Genomic DNA, 26,591 nt, shown 5'->3' with positions numbered 1-26,591 from the left:
GTTCGGGGCACTTGGTCCTGTTGCGTCTTGTGCTAATCCGTCTCACCTGTGGCTCGTCTCGTCATCACGTTGGGTTTATGTGGTTTGTCTATTTAATGTCCTGTGCTCGTCGTTGTCAGAGTCTACATGTTACCGTCTGTTTTCATGTTATATGTGCGCTGTCTGTGCTCTCCTGTTTGTATAAACATGACGTTCGTCCCGCAAAGGATTTCTGTCTCGTCCTTCGCTGTGCCCCGGACGTCACATAAAGAACATCTGTACTCAGCAAACAAATTGAGCAAATGAAGTTATAAAATGATGAGATCATATTTTAAGTAAACAAAAGTCGATTAAATATTTCACAAGTTGTGTTTTCAGGATGCTTTTCCAACTTATTTTCATTTTGAGATTTTTGTCTTTTCAAACAATTATATAATCTGAAGAGGCTCCATATTGGCTCAGGTAGATTGTTTACTTTAAAAGGATATCTCATGAAGGGTCTCCCTAATCCAGTGGTTCTCAATTATTTTGTGTCATGCCCCCCCTAGGGAACATAAAAATGTTCACGACCCCCCTTGAATTGAAACACTATTGAGAACCTGATAATAATTAACTATTTATCTGTACAAACTGCAGTTTTACTTTCTGGCACCACAATTCTACATATAATCTCACCTGTTTATCAAAACAGAATAATAAATTTAGCTACAACAACTTCAAACAATTACCAATTTCAGTTTGTTAACTCAATTTATAACATTTGTTCAAGTATACCTGCTCAATCTGACACAAATAAAAGAAAACACAAACTAAAAAGTGTAAATGATTCACTGGGATGTGCATTTTTTATCTTAACACAACATTCAAAAGTTTTTAAAACTATCAACATTGGTTGCATATAACCTTATCTTTTGAAAACGGTCAATATTTTTGTAACATTTGTTTGTGCAAAATTTGCAAGCATAAATAACAGCATTACTTGTTATTTAGCTTATCAGAACAGAAAAAGATTTATTAAATCTCAATTAACTTTCTCTCAACATTTTATCCATGAGGAAGACAATTAAAAAGCCTTTAATCTGACATTTCTGTCATTTCAGAACTGTCAGATACATCAGTTTGGGCTTTTTAAAAATATAAAACACAATTAACTTTCACAAACTTATTTTTCTGTTTTATATGAACACATTCAACTTCAGTAAAATTGACAATCACTGTCAGATGCACAGTAAATCTCCTAGAACAAAATAAAAAACATGCAAATATTTGGTAAGGGGAGGAGTCTGTTCAGTGTATTTTAATGGCTGCGGTAAGACTTATTTGCACTGCACATCCTTTCAAATCTGGGCATCAAACTTGATATTGCTACTCTTAACTCTTGTTCAATGTTAAGCTGGGATCTGTAGTTTGTTTTTAGTGTAGCCACAGCAGAAAAGCCAATCTCACAGAGATAGGATGTTGCAAAGGGCAGTAGAATGTTCACAGCTTTCTCTCCAATGAGAGGGTACTCCCTTTCCACACCCAGCCAGAACTCACTCAGTGTCTGTGATGCAAACCTCAGCCTTAGGGTGGAGACGGAGGAAAGGTCAATCAGTTGGTCCTCTTCTGCAGAGCTGAATAGTTGCTGTCGCACTGAATGGATCCCTCACCCAGTCATACTGAGAACTGTCACCAGGAAAGTATTTTTTTTAAAGTCCATTTAGTGGTGAGATGTGCTGCTTTAGACATGGAATCACTGTGGTCACATCATTTAGTCCTGCAAACTCACTCGTGTTTGAAAATGAAGTAGTATTTCCCTGGTCAAGTCGCTTGCCCCATGTCTCCAACTTTCGAGTGAAAGCGCTGATTTTGTCTGTGAGGTCAGGCAGGTGTTTGTCTCTGCCTTGAAGCTGCACATTTAGTTCATTTAGCTTTTCAAATATATCACTGAGATAAGCCAGTTTCAGCAGAAATTGTTCATCACTGAACTTATTTGCATACTCATACATGCACTCCTGTTCCAAAAACATTCTGATTTCATCTCTGAGCTCATACACTCATGACAAGACTTTGCCTCATGACAACCACTGTGCTTCACTGTGAAACAACAAAGCTTTATGGTCTGCTCCCATTTCCTCTCAGAGAGCAGAGAAGAGTCGTGCTTTCAGTGGTCTTGTTTTAGTGTAGTTGACGATGCTGATGACATCAGTTAAAACCTTATTTAGTTCGGGGCTGAGCTGCCGTGATGCAAGTGCTTCCCTGTGTATGACGCAGTGGGTCCACTTTACATTTGACGAGACCCTCCTGATGAGGGCTTGCAGCCCACTTCTTGTCCCCACCATGGTCTGTGCTCCATCACTGCAAACACCAACACAGTGTTCCCACTTCAGTCCGTGCTCATTTAGCTCATTCATCTCAAAACGGACATAAGCAATAAATAAAAAGTCTTTATTGCTGTCAGTGGCCTCATCAATTTGTAAGGCAAAACGTTTTTAGTTAGATGTTCTGTGAGTTGTTCTTGGATGTCATCTGAAATGTCCAATATATGTCTCCTGATGGTGTCATTGGAAAGAGGGACAGTTTTCGGTGTCTCAGCACTTTTCTCACCTAGCATGATTGTAACCATGTCCAGTGCTGTATTGTCCAGAGTATTAGCTCCTCTGCTACTCTGTAAGGTTTTTTGCACTTTGCAACGTGGTGGGCAACTTTGTAAGAGGCTAGCAGTGTTTTTTTATTTACTGCTGCGGCGCTCAAAAAATCCGTGGACTGTTGGCGATACTCATCACCTTTTTGTTTGAAAAAGTCCAGGGGCTTGTTGATATAACTGGGGTGTAAAGTTTCCAGATGCCGCCTTAACTTGTTTGGTTTCATGCTCTCAGCTGACAAGAGTTTTTAGGCAGAAAACACAAAGAGGTCTTTCTTCATTTCCAACCATATTCACAGTAAATCCGAGCACTATGTATGCTTCATCATATTTTCGGGACTTTTTCTGAGAGCTACAATCACTTGATCTACGTGCCTATGGCATCTCCGTCATTTTTCTTTTCATTAATACATAGTTTTCCATCTCTTCTCTTCTTTCCTCCTCCGTCAGCTCTGTCCGTACCCCGCTGTGTGTACCTGGTAGTGATGTGTCGTTCGTGAATGATCCAGCTCTAACGATTGGAACCGGCTCCACAATGGGAGCCGTTTTAGGATCCTAATTGGGAGCCGCTTTTTCCTTCAGTATTGGGCTTGTGCTCTACAAGTGCCACAGTTTTTTTCCAACATCGTTTTTATTTGTCCTTCGGTGCCTCGCTGTCTCTCCCTCTCCTTGCGCGTATTGCTCTGCTTCTGCCAGTGGTAGAGAGCGGAGTTTATTTCCTCAGTCTGTGCCTAAGCTAAGTTTATACTTGGCGCGTCGCAACCAGCGCGAGGGTCTGTGCGCCGAAAATAACACAATCGCGGTGGCTCTGCCCCTGCGTGAGGACCGCCATGCAAAGCGAGGTCGTGCACCTCCTCAGCGCAATGAACAAATTTATGTATGCCGCGTTCATACACCTTTACAAGGTGGAATTAAAGCAGTTGTACGTCACTTTTTAATATTGAAAAAGGCCATTTTCAATATTTCCCAGCACCTTAAACTTAAATATTTATACATATGTAACCGGTGGATGTCTGTCGTGCTACCACAATCACCAAACAGTCTGCGTTGTGTTTCGTTATTCTTTAATTCTGGCAAAAGAACAACCCAACCTTTAATGCTGGATAGGTGCTCCTGCCTCTTCTCTGCTCTCTCCTCATACAATGCAGAATTACAATGGACACAGAGGGGATAAACAGGACTAAACTACATGCAACTATAACAATAAAACATTGACTCTTCATTACGAACTGTACAGACACATACAACAGCAATATGACCGCTATACTCTGCTACCTTAGCATAGCCCACACATTACAGAATTATACATTTCTACATACAAAATCATGCATACCTGGCAAAAGAACAACCCAACCTTTAATGCTGGATAGGTGCTCCTGCCTCTTCTCTGCTCTCTCCTCATATAAAAAGGGATAAAAGTAATAACTCACTCCGCTGCTTTAGCGGACAGACACGCTGTGTAATGTTAGCTATCTGTATAGAACTGTAACTAAACTTAAATTAGTCAATGAGAAAATAATACGTAACAAAACAGCTAATTAAGAATTCAATAATTTATTCAAGGGCCCAGTGATGTGTCTGTGTTAACTAAATTGAAGGATTATAATGGATATGATATGGAGTAATTTACAATACCTACCTCCTCATACAATGCAGAATTACAATGGAGGAGGTAAAGTGAGGGGAGGAGACTTTAAAGCAGAGCGAAAGGGCGGGGCTTCCCAAGATAACTGGCCAGCACATATAAAGGTTGAATTAAAAGGAGAATTTTGTGTAATTATAACTTTATTACAATGTTACACATATACTCGAAATTATTCAAAATAATTCGCTTGTTTATCACATCGATTCAGCTATTTGTTGTGAAACGAAATACAGTTACATTTTCAAGTACTTTAGCACTTTTCAAACCGTATGCAACATGCAAACACAATGCAACATTAATTTTTGTCAGGTAAATGTTCCTTCCCCTGTTTTTGAGGGGTGCTTCTTTATACTACCACATATCGTTTCGGACAACACCAGGGGCGCAGATGGCACTGCGCCCCAGATTTATATTGACCCCATCCGAAATCTAGCATCTAGATTTTGTGTCCCCCCCAAGATTAATATTGAGGTCATCAACAGGATCCGAACAAATGACGTTTGCCCCCCCCCAACAAATTACGTTTGCCACCCCAATCTCAACACATTGCGAAATTACGTTCGCCAAGTCGGAGCTATCTGCCAAATTTGGCGCGTGGAAAAATATAGTTGATTACCCCCGATCTACAAGCATAAACGTATATATTGTACACCTTGGTCCCCCTCACTTCAGAATTTCCATCTGCGCCCCTGGACAACACTGCAAAGAATGTCTCCACTGCCCGCATGTCAAGCGTGTGCTCCACACATCTGACCAATCACACGCAGCTTTCAGTTAATAATGTGGTGGGAAAACACTGAGGAAAAAAAATATCTCCACTTTTTTTTTGTGGAAACGGCAGGCAATTGGCCAAGCTGTTTTTTTTTAAATGCTATTTTGTGATAATTTAATAATTGGTTATAATAAAAGTTTTATTTATAAAGCATTGTTATGCAGCATTTTTACTCATCACATGTGCTTAACAATGTCAGTAATGAAACAAAATGTTATAAAATTAGGTTTAAGCTATTAATTAATTAATAATGTAAAAAATATATATGGGGAGCCGTTTGGGAGCCGAAAAGAGCCGGCTCTCCACAGTAAGAAGAGCCATTAGAGCCGCATCTCAAAATAGAGCCGAAAATCCCATCACTAGTACCTGGCTGCATCGTGTTGACTTCTTCTACTGAAACAAACTGATGAATGGGTGTAATACACATTAACAACGTATATGCATGTTCTGTGCTGTCATTCATTAATGTACTCCATTTATGTTACTAATGTTAGGCTATCAAGACCATGATTAGCCAGAGGTATGAGGAGAAAAAGGAGCAAGTAAAAAAAAGAACTGAAGAGTGCAGTTGCAGTTAGCCTAACGTCGGACATGTGGACATCCATCAACATGGAGGCCTACCTGGCTGTGTCTTGTCACTATGTGGACAGTGAGAACCACACATTGTGTACATCAATGCTGGGAGTGGAACACTTTCCTCAGCAGCACACCGCTGAAAATATGGCCCAAGTAAAATCAAACTTAATAGAAGAGTGGGCCATTGCAGAGAAAGTGACATGTCTGGTCACAGATGCAGCTGCAAACATGATTTCATGTGTCAAAAAGCTCCAAATCAGGCACACGATTTGCATAGAGCATTCTTTAAATTTAACAGTTCGAAAATCATGCGACCAAATAGAACCAGTACTACAGCAAAAGAGAAGCTGGCACAAGTTCAGCTACAGATGGGAGGACCAGTGAAGAAATTAATGACTGAGGTGTCAACTAGATGGAACAGCACATATATAATGCTGGAACGCATTGTGGAACAGAAGGAGTCGGTGTTGGTATCCCTGGCCTCTTAAAAAAGTGATATACCTCAGCTAACTACAGACGATTACAAAATCATAGAGGAGACACTCCGTGTGCTTGCTCCATTTAATCAAGCAACAGTGGAGCTCTCTGAGGAAAAAAGAGTGTCTGGATCAAATGTAATCCCAATGCTTAAAATGTTGCACCACTCACTGCAACGAAATGCATTAAATGTAACCACGGAAATAGCAATTAATCTTGTGGAAAACCTTAAAAGAAGACTACTAGAAACACTGTGTAACCTGGAGTCATTAAGTGTAATGACAGTACCAACACTGCTGGACCCTCGGTTCAAGACGATGGCATTCTTAAGTGCGTCAAAAGCCAGTGAAGCAGTGAAACGATTAAAATCGGAGTGCACAGCAGAAATGAGAAAGGCTGTACCAACACAAATGGAAGATGACCAAGCTGGACCTTCAACTCAAACGTCTGCTCCCAGTTCAGGTATTTCATGATTGTTAATTGTGTTTATTTGTATATTTTAAAGCAGCTTTTGTTTCTAAATAAAAACTTGTGAATGAACCTTGTTCAGTCCGTTTCCCATTTTTATTGAAGTTGCCTGCAATGACTCTTTAAATCCAGTAGATGTCGCCATTAAGTGATACAGCAACACTGTTTGGGGAACTGTGCCATACACCCATGAGGCCTCGTCTGCCCATCACTACTCACGACTAGAACATTCAACTTACAGCTTACTACTGACAACGTACAATAACCCACAACACTAAAGACCAAACACAGGACTTAAATACACCAACTAAACAAGGGACACAACAAGACACACCTGAAAGCAATAATGAGGGGCAGAGAACAAGGAAGGTGTGTGAAAACGGAGACAACTAGGAATTTCAAAATAAAAGACACTCAAACTGACTGAAGTGCCCTTTAGGAAGGCACCTAACCCCAAATGCTCCCGGGGTGCCAAGTTAGGGCTGCCCACCGCTCTAGGCACGTGTGTACCACAACCCCCTAGTGATCACTAGTGTATGTGTGTTCTCACTGCACAGATGGGTAAATACGGAGGATAAATATCGATTGGGGTGAAAATCACAATTAACAAATATGGCACATTTACCTTCCCACACTGTAAAAAATGATTTAAGCAATAAGTTTTTTAATTTACTTTGACTTGCTGAGTCAAGTTTTGTAGTTTCAACTAAATTTTATAAAGTTAAGCCTTTCAACTTATGTTTTTACATTAGCTAAATTAAAGGAAAATTCTCAAGGAGTCAAATACACTTAACATTCTGAGTTATATGTATTTCTGCCTGTATATATGTAAGTCAGACTTGTGTATAGCTGTATTATATGGAGGGTTATTTGTGACAATATTATATAAATAAATGAACAAAGAAATAATTGTTTAAAACGTTAAATAAATATTTAAAATGAGATTTAATTAATTAAATTATTAATTAAATTATTTAAATATGGAAAGGAAGCATAAATAATTTTATGTAATTAAATTCATCGTTAGTTGATTGTGATATTTGTATTTCATTAATTGTTTAACTTAAATAATTTAATTAATTATTTCATTATTTATTTCATTATTTCAAGCGCGTCGTCGAACCATGAAATAATTAAATCTGTCAACATCAGCCATCAAACTCAGTGGGCGGGCCTAACTCCGATCGATGCAGGTTGATTGCTCTGGCCTGTGTGAGTGTTTTCTCAGCATGGTGGCTCTCGACATGGATCTGCAGGACATTTCTCAGGAGTTCGTTAGAACTATCTTACAGCTAGCGGAGGAAATTGAATCAGGGGCTGCAGCCCCAGACTCTGTCACTGATCAAATACACGACTTTATAGAAGTGTTAGGGCTGCTTTCTGCTCTCTCTCACCAAAATATAGACTACAGGGTAACTGCAAACTTTGAAGAAGTGCTCCAGCGCTTCTCCATCCAACCACAGCAAACTACAGCAGGCCCAGGTCGCCCAGCCTTTCACATCCCCAGCGGAATGCTGGAGCACCATGTTCTCTGTGGAGTAACAGCTCCTGAAATCGCAGATATGTATGGAGTGTCTGAGAGGACCATCAGGAGACACATGGAACAGAACGGAATACGGTGGGTAACCAATCATTTGTTCCATATAAATTTCCCTAATGTAGCATCATCTAGTTCAGGTATCACCAAATGGCGGACCGCGGTCCGGATCCGGACCCGAACGCCGTCCTGTCCGGACCCAATCACATTCCTGATTAACTGGATACGGACCCAAATGCCAAAAAAATTTTAACGGGAGACTATATTTTAAACCGGAGAATTTATTTTCAGACGAGTGTTACGTTCACCACCCATTTGAGTGTTACGTTCGCCGCTTTTGTTTGCTGCAGAAAGACAGACCTCTATTCACCACTCACTAATGAAGAGCTGGACTACATTGTAACTGATGTCCACAGAAGCCACCCAAACACGGGCTACAAGCTAATGCATGGTCTTCTGAAAGCCAGAGGTATACGTGTTCCAAGTAAGTGTGTAGAGAGACATTGTATTGGATGGGATTTAATGCTATCTAGCTGTGTAAAGAATGAAGAGAGCACTGCAATGGTTTTAATGTTCTGGCTGATATATACAGCTGTTTAGAGAATGAAGAGAGCGCTGTGTGTGAAAGACTGCCCTGCCAAAAATCCAGCTCACGCCCAGCTTGTCATCCACAAAAACATAGCCTATGCTGGTAAAGAGCTAGTTTTTTATTGGGTGTCCAGCTGGACGTGGGCTGGATTTTTTTTTTAGAAGGGTAGTGGCGAGCAAGCCAAGGTGCATGAAAGCTGTGATTAAATATCAGGGTTATTCCACCAAATATTGATTAGTGAACTCATCCAAAGTTAAAACATTACTATTGTTATTTCTAAATGAATATGAACTTGTTTTCTTTGCATTATTTGAGCTCTGAAAGTATTGCATCTTTTCCTTATTTTTATATTTCATATTTTCTGCAGAAAATGCTCTAAATGAAAATATTTTCATTTGGAATTTTAGAGAAATATTGTCAGCAGTATATAGAATGAACCAATAATGTTCATTTTACTCACATACATCACTTGCAATGGTCTCTTAATTTTTTTCCAGAGTGGTATGTGTTTTTCAGCTATATTTCTTTTCAGTCTCAAGGTTGAGAGAGTCTTTTCGCAGAGTTGATGCAGAGGGTGTGTGCATGAGACGTCTACGGTTGCATACACTAAGACGACGGCAGTACTCTGTGCCTGGCCCAAATTACTTATGGCACATCGACGGTAACCATAAGCTCATAAGGTATCAGTAATACTGGCAGAAAGAAAAATCTATGTACAGATATGTGTACAACATTGTGAGTTAGCTAACCTGTTCACAATTGTCTCTTTCATACAGATGGAGGTTTGTGGTCCATGGAGGGGTGGATGGATTCAGTCGCTTGGTGGTTTACCTTACTGTGGCTGGCAATAACAGAGCAAACACAGTCTTACAGAGCTTTCTCACAGCTGTTGATGAGTATGGATTGCCATCAAGGGTACGATCTGATAAAGGTGGGGAGAATGCAGACGTTGCAGAATTTATGATCAGGAGCAGAGGTACCAACAGAAATTCCCACATCACCGGCAGAAGTGTTCATAATCAACGGTAAATTCACTTGCCTTACATTATAGTGTTAATTGATTGTACAAGAGAAGATATACAATCCAGGTTATGTCTTTCTTACAGAATAGAAAGGTTGTGGAGGGATGTTTATGAGCATGCTCTAGACCTCTTCTACCAGATCTTTGTCTCTTTGGAAGATCAGTCAGCACTTCACCCTGACAATGAACTCTATCTATTTGCCTTGCATTTGATCTTCCTACCACAAATACAGAGGCATCTCAAGTCTTTGAGAGATGCTTGGAACTTCCATGGCCTTAGAACTGAAAGGGGTCAGTCACCAGAACAACTCTGGAGAAGATACAGAGAGCAAACTCCCACAGAGGACTTAACCGAGGTATGTATTCATTGAGAAGTCAATATTTTAATGTAATTAAACATTCTGCATGCGTGCATTTCAAACATTTGCTTATATTTTTTGCTGAAAAACTAGCTGGTTTGTTACTGCAACAGTAGGTATTATACACTGACTGGTCATTAAGTACGTTATCTTTGCTTCTACGATGAGCATTGGGTACTGTAAGAAGTCACTAGTCTATTATGATAATATATTTCATAGGTTAATGAAGACTATGGGATTGACTGGAATGGGCCTCACACCCTTCTTGACAACACTGTATCTGTTCCAGAGATCCAGCTGCGCCGTGAGCTCACCGATGATGAACTTGCTTCTTTGCCAGTTCCAGGGGGGCCTTTGGATCGCACAATTGGCATGTACTTGGAGACTGTTCAGATTTTGTCAAGAATCATAGGAGACTGAAATAAATTGCATATAATTTATTCTTGTAGCATATCTAGATAAACATGCATTGGATTTTCAACAACAGTTAATGAAAAGCAAAAAATAAACACTTTGTTTTAACAGCATGAATTTGACATAATTCTTTGTTTTCTGGAACTAAAATAAACTGTGTTGTTAAACAGCCCTATCCTGTTTGTCCATTTTATTACAGAATAAAATAGTGAAGCTAAACATGAGTTAAACTCTTCCCTTTGCAAGCCTCTTTCAAACATGAGGTGAAAAAAAAACTTAATCTTGTTGGTACAGACTTATCAATCAATTTGATCTGAGCAACATCACCAGGTGCACAAAATGTGCCATGAACTAAGGTCTGGAACAAATGACCAAAGTTTGGTCCAACCTAATGAGGTTGTCTTCGGCCAGAACAACTAAACCATGGTTAAGTTCATCTGCAGTGTGAAAACACTGAGATGTTTTAAGCTTTTGGACTAATCAGATGAAGTTGAGACATGATATTGTAATGCATTCAATAACAGCAGAAGAAAAAGAACTGTTGTGCCGTTATCACCCACATCCACATACCACCCCCCTTTTTTTAGGAACAGAAATAAAAGTAATTAGAGGGGATTGCACTACCCTGAATCTGCTGCAGGATAGGCCTACAGTTGGATTCAGTACAACACCTGGAAAGATAACACTGCTCAACTGCTAACATTCTACATGTCAATCGGTGTTGAGTACAGAGCGTCTCTGTGTAACGGACTCAAATGTAACGTATTCACAGCGCCAGTGTGGTAGATCCGTTAGCGGTTTTGGCTCTTGAATTTCACCTCTCACCAGTGGAACAGGAATTTACACGCGCACACATTCACCCATTTTTCCATCTTTTATTTGGTGTGGTATAATGCAGCACTGGAAGACAATAAGAAAATGAGTTTTCTTATATTGAAGTGACTACTGCAGTTAACGCCAAGCCGCAACATAGAAATCTCAGACTGTTGCTAAGGAACATACACGGCAACAGCATATTAAACTGGCTACAATAGAGTTACATATATACACATATACACTCATACATACATACACATACAATAGCTTTTACGAATATAAAATACTAAAATACTTATAATAAGTTGTCTCTGCATTACAAATAGGATATTGTACCACAAACAAAAATACACACTGAAACGGATGGACATGAGCACATTTCACAAGCAACAATAGAAAATAACCGAACTTTAACAGATTAATATTAAAGATATCAACGAAACACATACCTGGAAGACAATAAGAAAATGAGTTTTCTTATATTGAAGTGACTACTGCAGTTAACGCCAAGCTGGGTAAATAAATAAAAATATCTCATTAATGAAAAATAAAAGGATTAGTTCATGCACTGCTAGCACGGCGGCAGAAAAACAGTCTCATACTAGTTTCACCTGACTTTAATAGAAGAAATAAGTCCATAAACTTTTAACAATTACCTAAAACAATTGATTCTCCACAAAAAATAGTTTTAAATATATTTTATAATTAAATAAAGAGCAGTATTTTTAACTTAAAATGTGCTTTTAACTACTATTTATTGATGAAACACGGAGCTCAGAACCTACCCGCAACATAGAAATCTCAGACTGTTGCTAAGGAACGGTAGCTCAGAAAAATCAAACGTAGCGTAACTGCAGTTCACCACTTAACACTAGGGGCGCTAAAACTCCATTTAATTTAATGAAATTCATCAAAACAAAAATAGTATTTTCTTATTCTGTTACATCTGCTCACCTAGGTGATGATGGCAGGATGTAGTAAAATTGTTTAGTGCGCTCAGTCACTAAACTGCAGTGTGAAATGAAAAGTAACTGGACTAAATACAGTATACAATGTCACAAACAAATAACTGTGGTTTGAACTTCAGACTTGTGTCCAATCTTATTCAAAAAGACTGGTGTGGCTGCAGGTTTGAAACAACGTGCAGCACACTGGGTTTCATGTATAATCAATAAGTCACTCTTCAAACAACTGATTACCTGAGCTTGTGACTGGCTGGAATGAAAATCTGCAGTCACACTGGCCTTTTGCAGACAAGATTGGACAACCCTGATCTAAGGGAAAGTTGTGTTAAACTAGTCCAAATCCAGTGTGTGTGCTATTTATGGAAGCCATAAAGGCAGCCTCAAAGTCTGTGTAGGACTTAAAATGAACTGGCAGCTTCAAAGTTTCAAAGCATGTGGTGGATGTAGGAAAGGATCCTCTGGACAGCTCCACTTTGAGTTCACATGGCAGCACCTCCCACCCCACCCAGAACTTTAGCAGCTCGGCCAGTTTCCTTGGTGAAGCTAAAAGTCAACGAACACAGAATATTAGAATAAGGATTTTTTCATCAGAAACAACTGTACTGCAAACATTCCATTCCATTGTTTGCATACATATGTATGCATTTTCTGTAAAACTGCATACTGTACCTGTGATAAGGACAACAGAGTAGTATTAACACAACCGTACCTGTTTCGATGAACAGGCGCAGAAAACCAGTAATGCGACATGTGGTCTCAACATCAAATTCATCATCATCATCATTGTCCTCAACAGGCCAAATTATTTTGTCAAGGAGCATCTGAGGGGTGAAAACATTCAACAATGTTAATTAGTTGTATTTGCATTAGTTGCATTTCACCTGTTCTGGGGAAAACCATCGAGACAACGTCGGGTCTAGATATCAGGAAGGGCCATACCATCACATCTTTCAGACCCTTCCTTAGCTGCTTTATTTGACGCTTGGTCCTTCCAATGACCTAAATGATATAGCCAACACAAATGAGAACTTTCTACCAGGAGAGGCACGGATAGAAATTGTCAAATTTAACTGTGTTAAATCATGTTTAAAATGCTCAGTTTTTTAAAGTGATTTGGTGACAATTTGGTGTTTATATGTAATAGCTTGCCAATTTCCACCTCTCAACACTGAACATAAAAACAGTAATTTCACTGAAAAAATATGTCTCTAGTAGCGTGAACTTACAGCATGGACCAATAGTTTGTTCTGTAGCCATCTCCTATTTGTTTTTGTGACTGCTGGAAGATCCCACGACATGGATAGATCTGAGACAGTGTCCTGTTGCTCCTGAGTAAGTTCTTCAGTTTCAAGCTAAAATTTAGATTATTATATAAAAGTTATTACACTAAGACACAATTTTAAAAAGTACATGACAATTTTCAGAAATATTGGATATGCTTATGTGCTGTCTTCACTTATGGGCCTGATTCTCCCAAAGAACATAAGACAGTTAAAAATAACTACACTTATTTAACTGAATCACCTCTACATGACCAAACCACGTATTGTGTATTTCCAAGGACTGTCTAACAGTACTGTATTTTACTAAAGATTAAAATGTAACATCACACACACACACCCTTTGAACACAGTTCTTAAATAACATTACACTTATATTATATATAGGCATATATCTTGTGAACAAGCCCAGTAATCTATCCTACAAAATGTTTAAGAACAAATTAATAACGGCATTGATGATTATTATAGATATTAATAAAGTAAAACAAAGTGATTACTAATCAGCACAGAGCTCTTTCATTAACCCTTCTTCATTCTGAAGTTGTGCACCATAGGCATGCCACTGACCCAAGGAAATACTAAGTGTAAATAGCACCCAATATGTGTCATATTTTGAATCCATAAAAATGCACTATGAAATGCAGAAACCAAAACCAAAAACCTTTACGCTTAACCCTTGTATGGTGTTCATTTTGTATCAAATGAAAAAAATACACTTAATTATTTTTAAATCTCAGACTCATTGGCCTTGGCTAATTTTCTATGAAGAACATGTTGTATATCAAAACGCATTTTCAATGAACAAAATGTGAATGTGAACTCAGTGTTTGCGGGTCCACCAAACCCACAAACACTGAGTAACAAAAATATCAGCACCACACAAGGGTTAAAACAGGCAATTTCATGTACCATTTCTATTATGCTCCTGATGTGCAAATCGGGACAGTCTTCTGTGACAATTGTTGCCATTTCTGGGTCTCCATTGAACAACACATGGATTATAGCTGAACTTAATCCTGTCACACATGGGCCATCATGCAAGAAGGAATGACCCAACATCCTTCCAGCAACCTGGAAGAGATTGCTCTCAATAAGGGACTCTGATGTGGCTGGAACGAGGTGGTCAGGCTGACCCTCAAATAACAGCGTTTGACCTGTGCCACCTGTCAGTAATACAAAACAGGCCATTACAGTGGTATAAGTAACTTACTGACTCTCATTTACACATGCTATAATATATGCTTTATACACACACCGAGATTTAGACTGAACCCAAACTGAAGTTTGGATATTATTGTTGTCAGAAAGTACCGCACCACTCCTTGTCCAACAGCAGCATCCCCTGTCATAAAACAAAATATTTATTCAATAACTGAAATAAAAGTAGTGTCTAACAGATTTTTGTCTGTAGCTGTCATTTAAATTTTAACTCACTATATTACTAACCATCAAGGTTGAAGAGGACATGCCCATTCACGTTGCTCTTTATAGAATGACAGAAGTGCACGCTCTCTGTCTTCCTCAGTGTCCCTTATATCCATCTTCAGTTTAAGTGGCCTTCCAGATGCATGTTCCCCAAGTAAGCTCTCCTTGAAAACTTTGGAGGCTTGAACTGGATTTTCAATAAGTCCCCATTCTACACACACAAAAAATATGTGCACAACACAAGATCCATAAATGTTATACCATTTTGAAAATCATTACAAACAAATCAAAACTATATGGCTACTATGCTGTGTGAATACAAACCACGGTCTGCTGCTCTGTGCTCAAACTCTTCACTGTCAGCCACAACTACTGCACTTGCAACCGATGTCCCTGCTGACTCCGGCCTTACTTGGATACGGTCACTGACCGCGTCTGGTTCCCTAACATTAGCCTCACCCTGATTTTCCTCTCCATCCCTATCTGATTCCTGAATGGATGTCCTTAAAGTAACAAAATAAGATTTACTTATCATACTCACTAGAATGTACAACAAGCCAAAATACAAATCCAAGCACAGAAATTGGTTGTGTAGCTACATACCCTTTACAGTTCTCCCTGTGCAGTTTCATTTCAGAGAAAAGAACACCCCTCTGACAAGTGAGGCAGGAGATGACTGGACCAGAGGCACGACGAGCACCTTCCTAATAATGTAGTGGAAAGATTCATAAAATAGCATTTTAATTAATTACCGCTATAACTGATGATTTTATAGAATATAACAATAAAGAACAACATTAATGTGTAAGAAGTATAAACATTTTTTTTCACAATGTGTAAAAGTATAGCTTACAGATTCAAAAGGCAGGTCTTGTTGAAGTGGGCGTATGTAGATTGTAGCCTGTCCAATCATTGTAGCTGGATCTTTCAGATAGACAAGTGTGTATCCAGAGTTGGGACAAGGGAGTAATGCCAGACTTCGACTGCGAGTAGATCCAGCAACTTTGAGAAGCTCAAAACCACCCCCTTCACGAAGTTTTGGATATACTTCCATCAGTCTGTTCGTTACTACCATAGGATCTGCATAATTTCCTGATTACATAAAAAAATATATACACATACATATATATATACACACACACACACACACACACACACACACATTAATTTCAGAGTTAGAGTTATGCAAACACATTAATATTGTGAGCCAAACTGCATTGTGACTGGCACAGAAACAGAACTTTACAGTTCTTTCAAGCACAATTACTGAAACACAAATGAACAAAAGCAAATTACAACTCATAAATGATCAAACTAACCTGAAAATGATACTTTTTTTCTCCAAGTCCTGAGGCTGCAAGGTCTGCCTTCTCCTGTACACTTGGAACTGTATCAGCCTTGTGACCATGTAAGCAACAGAAGGCGTGTGTGTAGTAATTGCATTGAATTGCAGGGCTCTGCAATTGACGTCTAGCATACCTTCTAGGTGTAATGTTATTGCTGTATGGAGCAAAGAGCCTTGCCACCTCGGCTGCATATAGAGAGAAACAAAAATGTCACAACAAAAATGAGAACCACCGACTGAAAACAAAGGATTAACTATATGCTGTCTAGTAGAATGGCGACAAAGCTTAAGTTCCTTATTCTCATGCTACTCTAAATGATTCTAAAATGTATCAGAAAATAAAGTGTAAAAAAAATTAAGTAAATAGTGCTCCCCTTAACATGCCTGTCACGCAAATTACACTTAATGACTGAAGGACTAATATTGAAACTTGGAATTAATTTGGCCCAAGCTGATTTAATGATTCATAATTTATTGGTAACATGACATGCTAATTCACACAGGGTAATGAATAAGGAACTGAGGTTCTAAATGGATTTATGGAAGTTATTTATCTCACATCTCCTTTTTTAACCCATGAGAACCCAGACCCAGTTCTGAATGTTTATTCAAAATAACAATCATTTAACTTATCTAAGCAGCTCATTAATGTTTTTTTTCTTGTTGTGATTACACAGTCACATGATTTCTGTAAATACTTTAAGGTTCAACTCACACTACAACACGTCATGACAAGTAACTATATTACTTGTATTTTATTGTTGGGTTCTAGAACTTTTTTAGAATATTTTAATTGATTGAATTTGTTGGAACAGACCTTTTAAAAGCAAAAAAACATATAAAATGAGCTTTATTTTCCTTAAGAAATAACACTTATAGTCCAGCAGCACTACTGTGTTCGATCCACTCACTGTACCAGTACACACACCTCATACACCACCACCACCACAATATGACACACACTAACACTAGGGTGACCAAACGTCCGTATTTCCCGGGACATGTCCGTATTTCACGTCCTGTCCCGGGCGTCCTGGGATATTTTTTAAAACTGTGGAAATGTCCTGGTTTTTAAATTACGTTAATCGGGCCATTAATTCTATAGGCACTAGGACCCTGAGCACGGCGCTGTATGACACGGAATCCCTGAGCCTCATCAGTTGAGCCTCACCATACTCAACTGGCGGAGAACCAACAACTTACGTTCGGGCCTGCTGAACTAGTCCAGTTGCTGAAGCAAATATCAGTGTCTGTGAAAGATGCAGCTAACTTGATTGTTAACGTTGTACAGTTTGCCCATATTTAACACCCCAGTACTAGACACGCAAGTCCAGTATCTAAAATACCTCTAACTAGACTATCTAACTGGTATACTAATAACTGAAGCGGCATGTTGGTGTTAAGCTGGTTAATGTTACACTGTAAAAAAAAATCCGTTAAATTTACGGTAAAAGACCGGCAGCTGTGGTTGCCAGAATTTTACCGTAAAAAAAATGCTGACAATGTAAAAAACAATACGGTATCTTTTTTGACAACCGTAAATTTCATTATTTAGAACTGTTCTTTTTACGGAAAATGACTTTTTACAGTTTACAATAATACGCTGTAAAATTAACAACTTTTTAAAATAAACCTATTTACGGTGAATCATTTTAAAAACAACTGTTTTACTGTAAACAACTACATCCCATCTCTATGATAAACACATTACAACCATGATTATTTTACAGTATTTTATTGTAAAATACAGTAAATTACTGGCAACTGTGGTTGCCAGAATATGCTTGCAAAAAATACAACACTACAGTTGCTTGGCATATATTTTACATACAACTATGGTAAGTTACAATGGAAATAAATGTACCATGGTACAGACTATTATGGAGTCATTTGCATTAGTACATTCTCAGTGCAAGTCAGACTGAACAGATCGAATAACTTTCCCAGTTTACTCACAAAGCAGTGCTGAGATTATGTGTCCTAACAAACGAAAAGTAATCCATGGTGGAATGAAGAAACAATATGAAAGTGGCACCAAAAGTAACGCCACCGAGTCCAAACACAGACATTATGTTAACTGAAAATGAAAGCATGTACACTAGTTCTGCTTAAGCACTCAAAAGTCAAGTCAGGTGTTTGCTGCAGACTGTTGTGATCCTCTATACAGCACAATAAAAGAAACACAAGAAAAAAACAACATTAATATATTTATGTTATTTCTTGAGCCACTTAAAACAGTTAATGGACTGAGGAAACCAGATTCTGAAACACATTACCAGAACAATAGAACAAAAAAAAAAAGAGCTGAACAAGTCAGTCACTATGCCAAGACCACCTGGCCTGCAATAAGTGGCTATATCTTCTTAAAAAAATAAAAAATGCAAAATTTGAAGATTTTAGACATGCGTTACAAGATATTAAAGAAGAACATTGCTAGTTGCCATTTCCAGAATTGAACAAAGCTGGTCTTCCCCTCAAAGTGTAAGACCTAACTGGTGGAAAAAAAAACAGCCAAACAAGACTAAAAATAAAATAATTTGCATTGCCTTGAACTTACTGTTTAAGTACGGTAATCATTAGGCATTAGTAATTGCACCATGTACAATAATACAGTTCAGATCCATTTAACAGAACCAAAACACTGCTTGTTAAAATACTGAACTTAACTGAAAACATAAAAAAAACAGTCCTTTTTTTTAAATATATATATATATATAAAAAAAAAACCCACTGTCCTGAATGTCAAGGATTAACATACAGCAAAGATAAGATACAGCAAAGTGTCTACTATTCAGTAGATTTTGTGTTGTGTAACAGTTCACTCTTGACAGTTCATTTGGGCAAGTCCATCTTCAGCATGTCTCTCTCCACTCATGATCAGAGAGATCTGCGATGAGGGTGAGGTCTCTTGGATTCACTGCCAGCTGCTTCTTTTTTGTTGTTGTTTCAACCTTTGTTCCCTTCTCCGGATTAATGTTGAAAAAACACCTTTGTGAACAAAAGAATTCATAATCAACTACAACATACTTTGATTTGTTCAGAATAAGGAAGTAAAAAAATGTGTCTTTACCTCTGAAGGAACTCAAGTGTGGAAGCCAGTTCCACTGGATAGTGGATATTGAGACAGTAATAGCTTCCAAACATCAAACAGAGGGCAGAGATGAAGGTAGGGATTTGGCCATTCATAATTTTGCGGTCCACACATACCATGAACTGCCTTGAGGTATAGCAAGAGGTTCCTGCAAAAAATATAAAGATAGAAAATATGTGGAGGCACAGCCATCATTAACATCTGAAAGTGGCCTTAAAAAGTGCTAATTGTGGTTCTTCCTCATCCAAAGGAGTTTTCTCCTCCTTGCAAGTGTAATAGATTTAGAAAGTTTGACCTACCAGCTTCCCTGTGGTTAGAACTATTGGATTGTTCTTCAACAAAATGAATTACATGTATACTGACAAGCAAATACCTTTTTGTGCTGATAAAATAGTTTGAAGTATGAAAAACAATAAACTAATTAACAATAAATGTGTTGTGCTATCTTGAAAACATTCTTCAGCTAAAAATTGTATAGTTTGCTAGTACAAATTGGTCTAACCTAGATTGGTCTAACTGCAATATAAGGATATATTACAGAGGAGAAAACTATGGGAAAGAACTACACTTTAAAACATGACAATCCATTTCTTGAGCTTAAGTTCAGCTTACCACATACAATGATGCATGGGGTCACAGGCAAGCTTTCCACTTGTACTTCATGTGCCAGACATGTTTCTTCTACATAGTGCAAGAGGGTCTCCTCTTTTTCCCTAAAATAGGAGAGAAGAAGCAGCACCATATCCTTAACATCTTCTGAGCATCCCTCCAGTTGTCCTCTCAAAAATGTCAGCTTCATGACAGTCTGCAGAACTCGTTTGTTCTTGTCTGAACAAATGGTTCTCATGAAGTCCAGAAGCCGTTTTCCTTTTTTTGTACACTGTTGAGGAAAGTCTCTTTTAGTGATACCCCAGTGAGCTCTTGGAAGTGGACCGTCATGCCAATCTCCTGGAACAAAAAAGGCCAGTCCTCAATGAGGGTCTGCAGCTCTGTTCCCTTGTTTATTTCTTTACGTTGAGAATAGTAGGTGCACTTCATAAGAGTGTTTACCTCATCTGGGCTGAAGTTAGTTTGATCATATAACACCTTCATTTTGTCTTTCTTGTCCTTTTGGCTCTCTGGAGTCTCACTCACTGGCAAGAATTTCATTTCCCACTGGATGCATCCATATGTATCTTGAACTGCTGCCCTTTGTTCAGCTGGAACTTCATCTGTGTCGTACTCATCCGATCTTTGTTTGCGCTTCATTATCCTTGGTGCTGAAGAACGCTTCACATTTTCAATTCTGGCTTGTAACTGCTTGACCAGTGAGTGATAGCCAGGACCTACCACATCACCTTCTATGACATCTTGCAGTGACTGTGGATACTTAGCAACCATTTTTTTGGCAAACTGTGTTGAAGCTCGTTTACTGGGTGAAGCACAGATCTTCATCATTTCAGTAACAACAATAATACGGACCATTTTTCTCCATAACCTGCATCAAGGCTTCAGGAAACTTCCCCAGTGGAATCTGGAAGCTGTCAACCCAATCTGAAGCAGTAATCGGGCAACTGGGCAAGGGGGAGGAAGAATGTGACGAGGGTGTTGAGGAAGTTGGAGAAGACAGTGCTGACTGGCTATGGATTTCAGTACTCTGTTCTGTATAACAAAAATAATTACATTAATAAAACATACTAATTGAATGATGGTTTATCCTTGGTATTACTTAAAAGTAAACTCACTGTGGTTTTTCCAGGTAGCCACCAATTTTCTCGCTTGAATTGGTCTCAGTACTGAAAGCAAATCAGCTTCCTGGATGAAGGGAAAATCCTCAGTGCTCTGCACTCCTAATGACTGTAGTGTCTCCTCTAAAATATCTAAGATTGCACCTGGGAGATCTGGCAACACTTCAGTAATGGAACTGCGAATTTTGCTGTGCTCTGCTTCATCCATTTCTACTTTGATAGAATGAATAAAGACAAAATAATTTAACCACACAACCCCAAAATGCATTATTGTGACAACACACTGTGCTTCAGTGGAACCACTTGGTATCCATCCTTCATGTAAGGTGTCAATGGATAGAAATCAGTCAAGTCATTGACATTCAAGCACTGCATCTTTTCAACATCTTTCCTAACACAGTACAGATGGTAATGAGGAAGAAATTCTGCTATGTATGTTGATACCAGAAAATAAACAGAATCATGTTTTATCAAAATAAGCATTATTTCACCAAATTCCATACTGTCAATGTTCCCTGTGACAAGGAATTGTCCTTTCTTGTACAATGTTCCCTTATACACCATTTCAACTGTGACATTTGTTTCTTGTTCATGCAAGTCAAAATGTCTGACTGCATCCTGAATGGCTTTACTGTACAGTACAGAGTAAAATGGAGAACCACCTTTAACTTGCAAGTCAGCTTGACCCATTGATCCTGCTGAAAGATACGCTTGCAACATCTGATGTCTTTCAGACAGAGTAAAGCAGAGGTTTTTGAAATTCTTCACATTTCTTGCACATCTCTTGAAATAACTGTGCTTACTTTCAAAGCGCATTGTCCATAGCCTAATCAAGGGGCCAAACTTGAGAATCAGTGCTGGGTAATGCCGTAAATAATGATGCTTAGGTTTCAGGTTACTTCCTGGGAACAGAGCTTTCCTTGACTCTAAATATTCTTGAATAAGAACATCAAGATATGCCACCTGAGGCACAGAGATTTTTTGAGCACATATCATGTCCACAATGTCTTTAAGCTGTAGAGTCAACTTCCACACACTATCTTCTGTATCTTTCACTCTATCACCAATTATGAGAGGCAGCAGCCTCAGAAAATTCCAATTCTGTACAGCCTGTCCTGAGAGTTTAGCTGATTGAGGGCTGACATCACATGGCTTTGCAGAAGCATCAGTGGCACAGTATTTGAACTGTTTAATGCGCCGATTCAGAGTAGAGTATGTGAACCATGACTTTACCTTTATGAAATACTTAAGAAACAGTGCAATGTCATAAGACAAAATGCCCTCGAAGATGTCATGCCCTAGACAAGGTGGCAAACCTGGTTGACAGATATTAAAGTATTTCAAAGAATTAAATACTGAATTGAACTTTACACCTTCCACATGTGGTGTACCTTCAGTCTGGAGGCGATCAACCGCAGAATTATAGCTCTCAATGGTGCGTACTGGTCCACAGCAATTGGGATCAACACCCTGAAATTCAGATCGGGTTATTCGGCAGTACCTACAGAAATGTTCTGAGCGACTGAAATTTTCAGAGAATCCACCAATGCAATGTGAGCCCAAATTATCTCCAGCAATGCAATATAAGGTTCCTTTGACTACTGTTTCATCTGATATTACAATACCATTGTCCTCCAAATCCTTCAGGTCTGCTAGTAACATGGCAAACACCTTCGCATGCCCAAATACTTTGAAATCTTTCTCTCTACACAACAAAACAAGTGGCATGTAGTCTGTGTCAGACCGTACATGAAGTGGCAAATTAGCAACAGACACATAAACAGCTAAGATTTTATGTTTTGTCTTTGCAGAGCCTAAAGGGTTAACGACTTCAAAGGCATCCTGGTATAGTACTAGCTTTAAACATGATGGATTCTGAGCAAAAAAAACATTGGATTGGAATATCTGACCATCAGTGATGTCATTTAGAATATCTGAGGGGGACTCACTTGAGTGTTCTCTTGACACACACTTCTGCCACAGATCAGATTCTAAGACACACTTCAAAGTTTCTCTCAAAGGCACATAATAAGCAAACCTATCTGACCTGTTCTCATCACTTCCTAAAAAGATTTTCGTAGGCTCCACATAGTTGAATATTTGTTTGAAAGACTGAGCTCTTGAATATGCTGTCCTCATTGGCCCCTTATGACATGTAGAGAACACATCAAAACCCCTGATAGACTCACAAATTTTGGTGATGTCCTGATCAGATAAAGACGTCTCCTCTTTTAGCAATAAAGTAAGTTTACTCAAAGTATATGTCTGGCCCAGCTCATGTATGTTTTGCATCTCCTCAACAATGTTCTGTATGGTAGAAACAGGTAATAGAAAGTGCCCCTGTAGTTTCAAGTAAAATAAACAGACGTTTCGAAGAAAAAGATCACTGAAATTTTCAGACCCATCCAGATCACCTTCATCTGGGCCTGTGTTTGTGCATGTCTCATACACCTGAGGGTCAAATTCATCTGATTCAGCAGGAACAGATGTTGACTGAGTAACAGATTCTCTGTACAAGTCACTGACACTGTGACCTGCAAAATCTCTGTGTTTCCGTGACATGTGGGCAGTAAATGAAGATTTGACCTTGAAAGTATTAGTGCATCCTCTCACTGGACAAGTCTCGACACGTCCTTCCATAATATGCTCCTTCAGGTGCATTATTAGATCTTTGATGTCTTTGCACTGGCGTTCACACAATGCCACTGCACATTTAAAAGCAGTAATATCTGACATGACAGTAACATTAGCTGGAGACATATTATGCCTCCGGTAAAAATGAGCCTTAAACGCCTGGTATCTACAAAATGTCTGCTTGCAACCAGCTCCAAAGCACTTAAATAAACAACGTGGTTCATTTCGATGAAGTTTGCAGTGAAGAACATAACCCCTCAATGTCTTAATCGGCTTGCTACAGAAACTACAGCTAAACATTTCCTTTACCAACCTGAGGTGTAGCTAATCTTCAACAGAAAAAAAGGTAACGTTAAGTTAACTTACCCACGAATAACTACATTTAAAAAAAATATATTTTAGAAGGACAATACAAAATACAGACAGCTATACAACAACGTTAATTAAATTCAAGCTAATATTAATGTTAGCTAGATAACTAGCGTTAACTAACATGTACCTGACCTAGCTAGCTAGAAAACAAACGTAAGGTAATAGTAAAATAACGTAATTACAATCCCAAAAGAGCCATAAAGAATGCTTTTATTCTCATATATTGTGACAATTTATGTTGGAATGTTTACCTCAATCTCTTTTTCGTCACCAGGAGTCGGGAAACTCTCGCTAGCCTCGCAGGGAGCCTAATCTCCACAGATGCGTATTGCTTTAGGCGCGCAGAAATGGCGCTATTTGATTGAAACAGGGTCAAGCGTTCTGGTTCCGTTAGCATTTGAAAAGTCTCTCTTCTGTCGTCTCACTCGCCCTTTATATAATGATTTAGAACCTTATCTTGAAATCAGATGTAATAATTTAAAGTAAGCATAATATTTTAGGTTAATTTGTGAAGTACTCAATAGGTGCCTGCTAAAGTTTTAACAGTCTTACATTTTCACAGGTTGTAGGGTTAAATATTTATGAACTTATGCTTTTGGAAATTATTTTTTTTAAACTGTGTACATATTATTTATTAATGTAGAAAGAACGTGATTTATTTCCTTAAATGTCCAGTTATATTGTATGTAATCATGATAATAAAAAAATGAGATCATTGGAAAAATCGCAGTTTTTCTTAGACAAAGCCTACATGGTTACACAGCCACAAAAAAAGGTTAGCATTAGTTAAGTACCGTATTTTCCAGACCATAAGGCGCACCTAAAAGCCTTAAATTTTCTCAAAAATCAGCAGTGCGCCTAATGTGTGCACTGAATTCCAAAATCTATCCCTGACACAGATATGTAATGTGTACAGTACGTACGCTGGCAGTGATAAACCAATCAGAGAACATTATGTAAAACATAATTGAACAAAGAACAGTCGGGAGAAGCGTCTCCACAGTCACAATGTATAAATATTTGACCCATATTTACAAAGACAATTTCTAAAATGGCAGTACATTGTCCTATATTTAAACATGCTTTACCTTACAGAACTGGCCATATTTTTAGCATTTTCTTTCTGTAGAAATCAAGGTGCGATTTTGCTGATTGATTAATGGTTTTCACTGTAAATTGATGAGTAGGCTACTCATCAGCAAAATCTGTAATTTAGACTGAATATTTTTTTTATTTTTAGGGTAATTCCTTGTTTACTACATTACGGAATTTTCCAATATATTTTACCTAAAATATTGAAATTAACATTTAAAATGTGTGTTTTCTACATATTATGACTGTAAAAATTAATTTTATATACTGTTTATTTTTTTAAAGTAAACTATTGCATCTGTTACAGTAATATACTGTTTTCTACTTTATGATCTTTTACTGTTGCTATTTTATAGTTTATTACCGTAAATTCAACAGACATTTTTTACAGTGTAGGCACCAGCCTGTCCTACACCCAACTACAGACCTTGGACAGGTTGTCTGTGTGATGAAGTGGAGGTTGAAGGCTGCTCCTGGGTGTTAAGAGCTTCAGGAGTGTTCCTTAACGCTTCTTCAATCAAACCTGCAGCTTCTCTTAACAGCTCAGGGCAGCTTCTCGACATTTTTATCTCGAAACAGTGAACACCGAATCAGAAAAAGGTTAAGGCGCGTTAGAGCTGCTCTCGAACATCTGTCATCGCTCTATCATGACTTACTGTGCAATCTAACCAATCAGCCTGCATCGATCGGAGTTAGGCCCGCCCATTGAATTTGATGGCTGATGTTGACAGATTTAATTATTTCATGGTTCGACGACGCGCTTGAAATAATGAAATAAATAATGAAATAATTAATTAAATTATTTAAATTAAACAATTAATGAAATACAAATATCACAATCAACTAACGATGAATTTAATTACATAAAATTATTTATGCTTCCTTTCCATATTTAAATAATTTAATTAATAATTTAATTAATTAAATCTCATTTTAAACATTTATTTAACGTTTTAAACAATTATTTCTTTGTTCATTTATTTATATAATATTGTCACAAATAACCCTCCATACGCCACAACTATCTTGTTAGTCTGAGAGTTTAATGCTGTAATACAAGAATGAAATGAAAGCCAAGTAGATTTTAGCATATTCGTGAGTTTTGTAAAATGTACCTTGATATTAAAAACGGAGTGTCTATTTGCACCCGGGTACAAGTAGCATTTGCCACACAGCGAGGCTATTTTCACCCCTTAATTAAAAAAAGAAAGCGAACCCATCTGCGCATGTCTACTAATGAATGCGCGGGAGCGAAAAGGCGCAAATTCAAAGGAACCGAAACGGAGACAGAAGGAAACGGTAAGCAGAATTTGGTTAATAGTTATGTATAAAGGTCCATCACTCAATTTAACTCTACATTTTAAGATATATATTTAAGAAA

General features: G+C 38.2%; 2 protein-coding genes across 10 annotated transcripts; one reads left to right on the top strand and one right to left on the bottom strand.

The window, feature by feature from the left end:
* The first annotated feature begins 7,631 nt into the window (after window positions 1-7,631).
* Window positions 7,632-10,629, top strand: LOC143510079 (uncharacterized). 3 transcript variants are annotated; one of them, XM_076999089.1, is made up of 6 exons: window positions 7,638-8,158; window positions 8,428-8,561; window positions 9,199-9,346; window positions 9,443-9,691; window positions 9,921-10,043; window positions 10,336-10,629. In XM_076999089.1, exons 1-5 carry the CDS (start codon window positions 7,728-7,730, stop codon window positions 9,937-9,939), a joined length of 981 nt encoding a protein of 326 aa, XP_076855204.1. In that variant the 5' UTR covers window positions 7,638-7,727; the 3' UTR covers window positions 9,940-10,043; window positions 10,336-10,629. The 3 variants fall into 3 exon arrangements, 2 of the variants coding, with proteins under 2 accessions (XP_076855204.1, XP_076855203.1); XM_076999088.1 differs by having other exon boundaries at window positions 10,266-10,629; XR_013129880.1 differs by lacking the exons at window positions 9,921-10,043; window positions 10,336-10,629 and adding an exon at window positions 9,773-9,895 and having other exon boundaries at window positions 7,632-8,158; window positions 8,428-9,346.
* A 690-nt stretch (window positions 10,630-11,319) lies between these two features.
* Window positions 11,320-25,901, bottom strand: LOC143510082 (uncharacterized). Of its 7 annotated transcripts, none has more exons than XM_076999092.1 (14): window positions 19,998-24,785; window positions 19,365-19,533; window positions 18,251-19,282; window positions 16,269-16,480; window positions 15,803-16,041; window positions 15,553-15,653; window positions 15,274-15,452; window positions 14,971-15,160; window positions 14,780-14,866; window positions 14,434-14,687; window positions 13,468-13,593; window positions 13,181-13,240; window positions 12,951-13,062; window positions 11,320-12,784 (listed from the first exon to the last, which is right to left on the bottom strand). In XM_076999092.1, the coding sequence occupies exons 10-14, from the start codon at window positions 14,581-14,583 to the stop codon at window positions 12,567-12,569; spliced, it is 666 nt and encodes a 221-aa protein (XP_076855207.1). In that variant the 5' UTR covers window positions 14,584-14,687; window positions 14,780-14,866; window positions 14,971-15,160; window positions 15,274-15,452; window positions 15,553-15,653; window positions 15,803-16,041; window positions 16,269-16,480; window positions 18,251-19,282; window positions 19,365-19,533; window positions 19,998-24,785; the 3' UTR covers window positions 11,320-12,566. The 7 variants fall into 7 exon arrangements, 3 of the variants coding, with proteins under 3 accessions (XP_076855207.1, XP_076855209.1, XP_076855210.1); XM_076999094.1 differs by having other exon boundaries at window positions 14,434-14,595; XM_076999095.1 differs by lacking the exon at window positions 13,181-13,240.
* Between the last annotated feature and the right edge of the window lie 690 nt (window positions 25,902-26,591).

The sequence above is a fragment of the Brachyhypopomus gauderio genome, chromosome 3 (assembly GCF_052324685.1).
Source record: "Brachyhypopomus gauderio isolate BG-103 chromosome 3, BGAUD_0.2, whole genome shotgun sequence".
Taxonomy (NCBI): Eukaryota; Metazoa; Chordata; class Actinopteri; order Gymnotiformes; family Hypopomidae; genus Brachyhypopomus; species Brachyhypopomus gauderio.
The sequence above is the reverse complement of the archived record's forward strand: the minus strand, read 5'-3'. Positions and strand labels throughout refer to the sequence as shown.

Excerpts from the sequence above, each read along its gene's own strand:
- LOC143510079 (XM_076999089.1), top strand. The coding sequence starts at position 7,728 with ATGCAGGTTGATTGCTCTGGCCTGTGTGAGTGTTTTCTCAGCATGGTG. Across the intron at positions 8,159-8,427 it reads ATGGAACAGAACGGAATACG|AAAGACAGACCTCTATTCAC; the intron begins GTGGGTAACCAA and ends TGTTTGCTGCAG. Across the intron at positions 9,347-9,442 it reads GGTAACCATAAGCTCATAAG|ATGGAGGTTTGTGGTCCATG; the intron begins GTATCAGTAATA and ends TCTTTCATACAG.
- LOC143510082 (XM_076999092.1), bottom strand. The coding sequence starts at position 14,583 with ATGTTGGGTCATTCCTTCTTGCATGATGGCCCATGTGTGACAGGATTA. Across the intron at positions 13,594-14,433 it reads TCAGGAGCATAATAGAAATG|CTTGAAACTGAAGAACTTAC; the intron begins GTACATGAAATT and ends TCTAAATTTTAG. Across the intron at positions 13,063-13,180 it reads AGGGTCTGAAAGATGTGATG|ATGCTCCTTGACAAAATAAT; the intron begins GTATGGCCCTTC and ends TTCACCCCTCAG.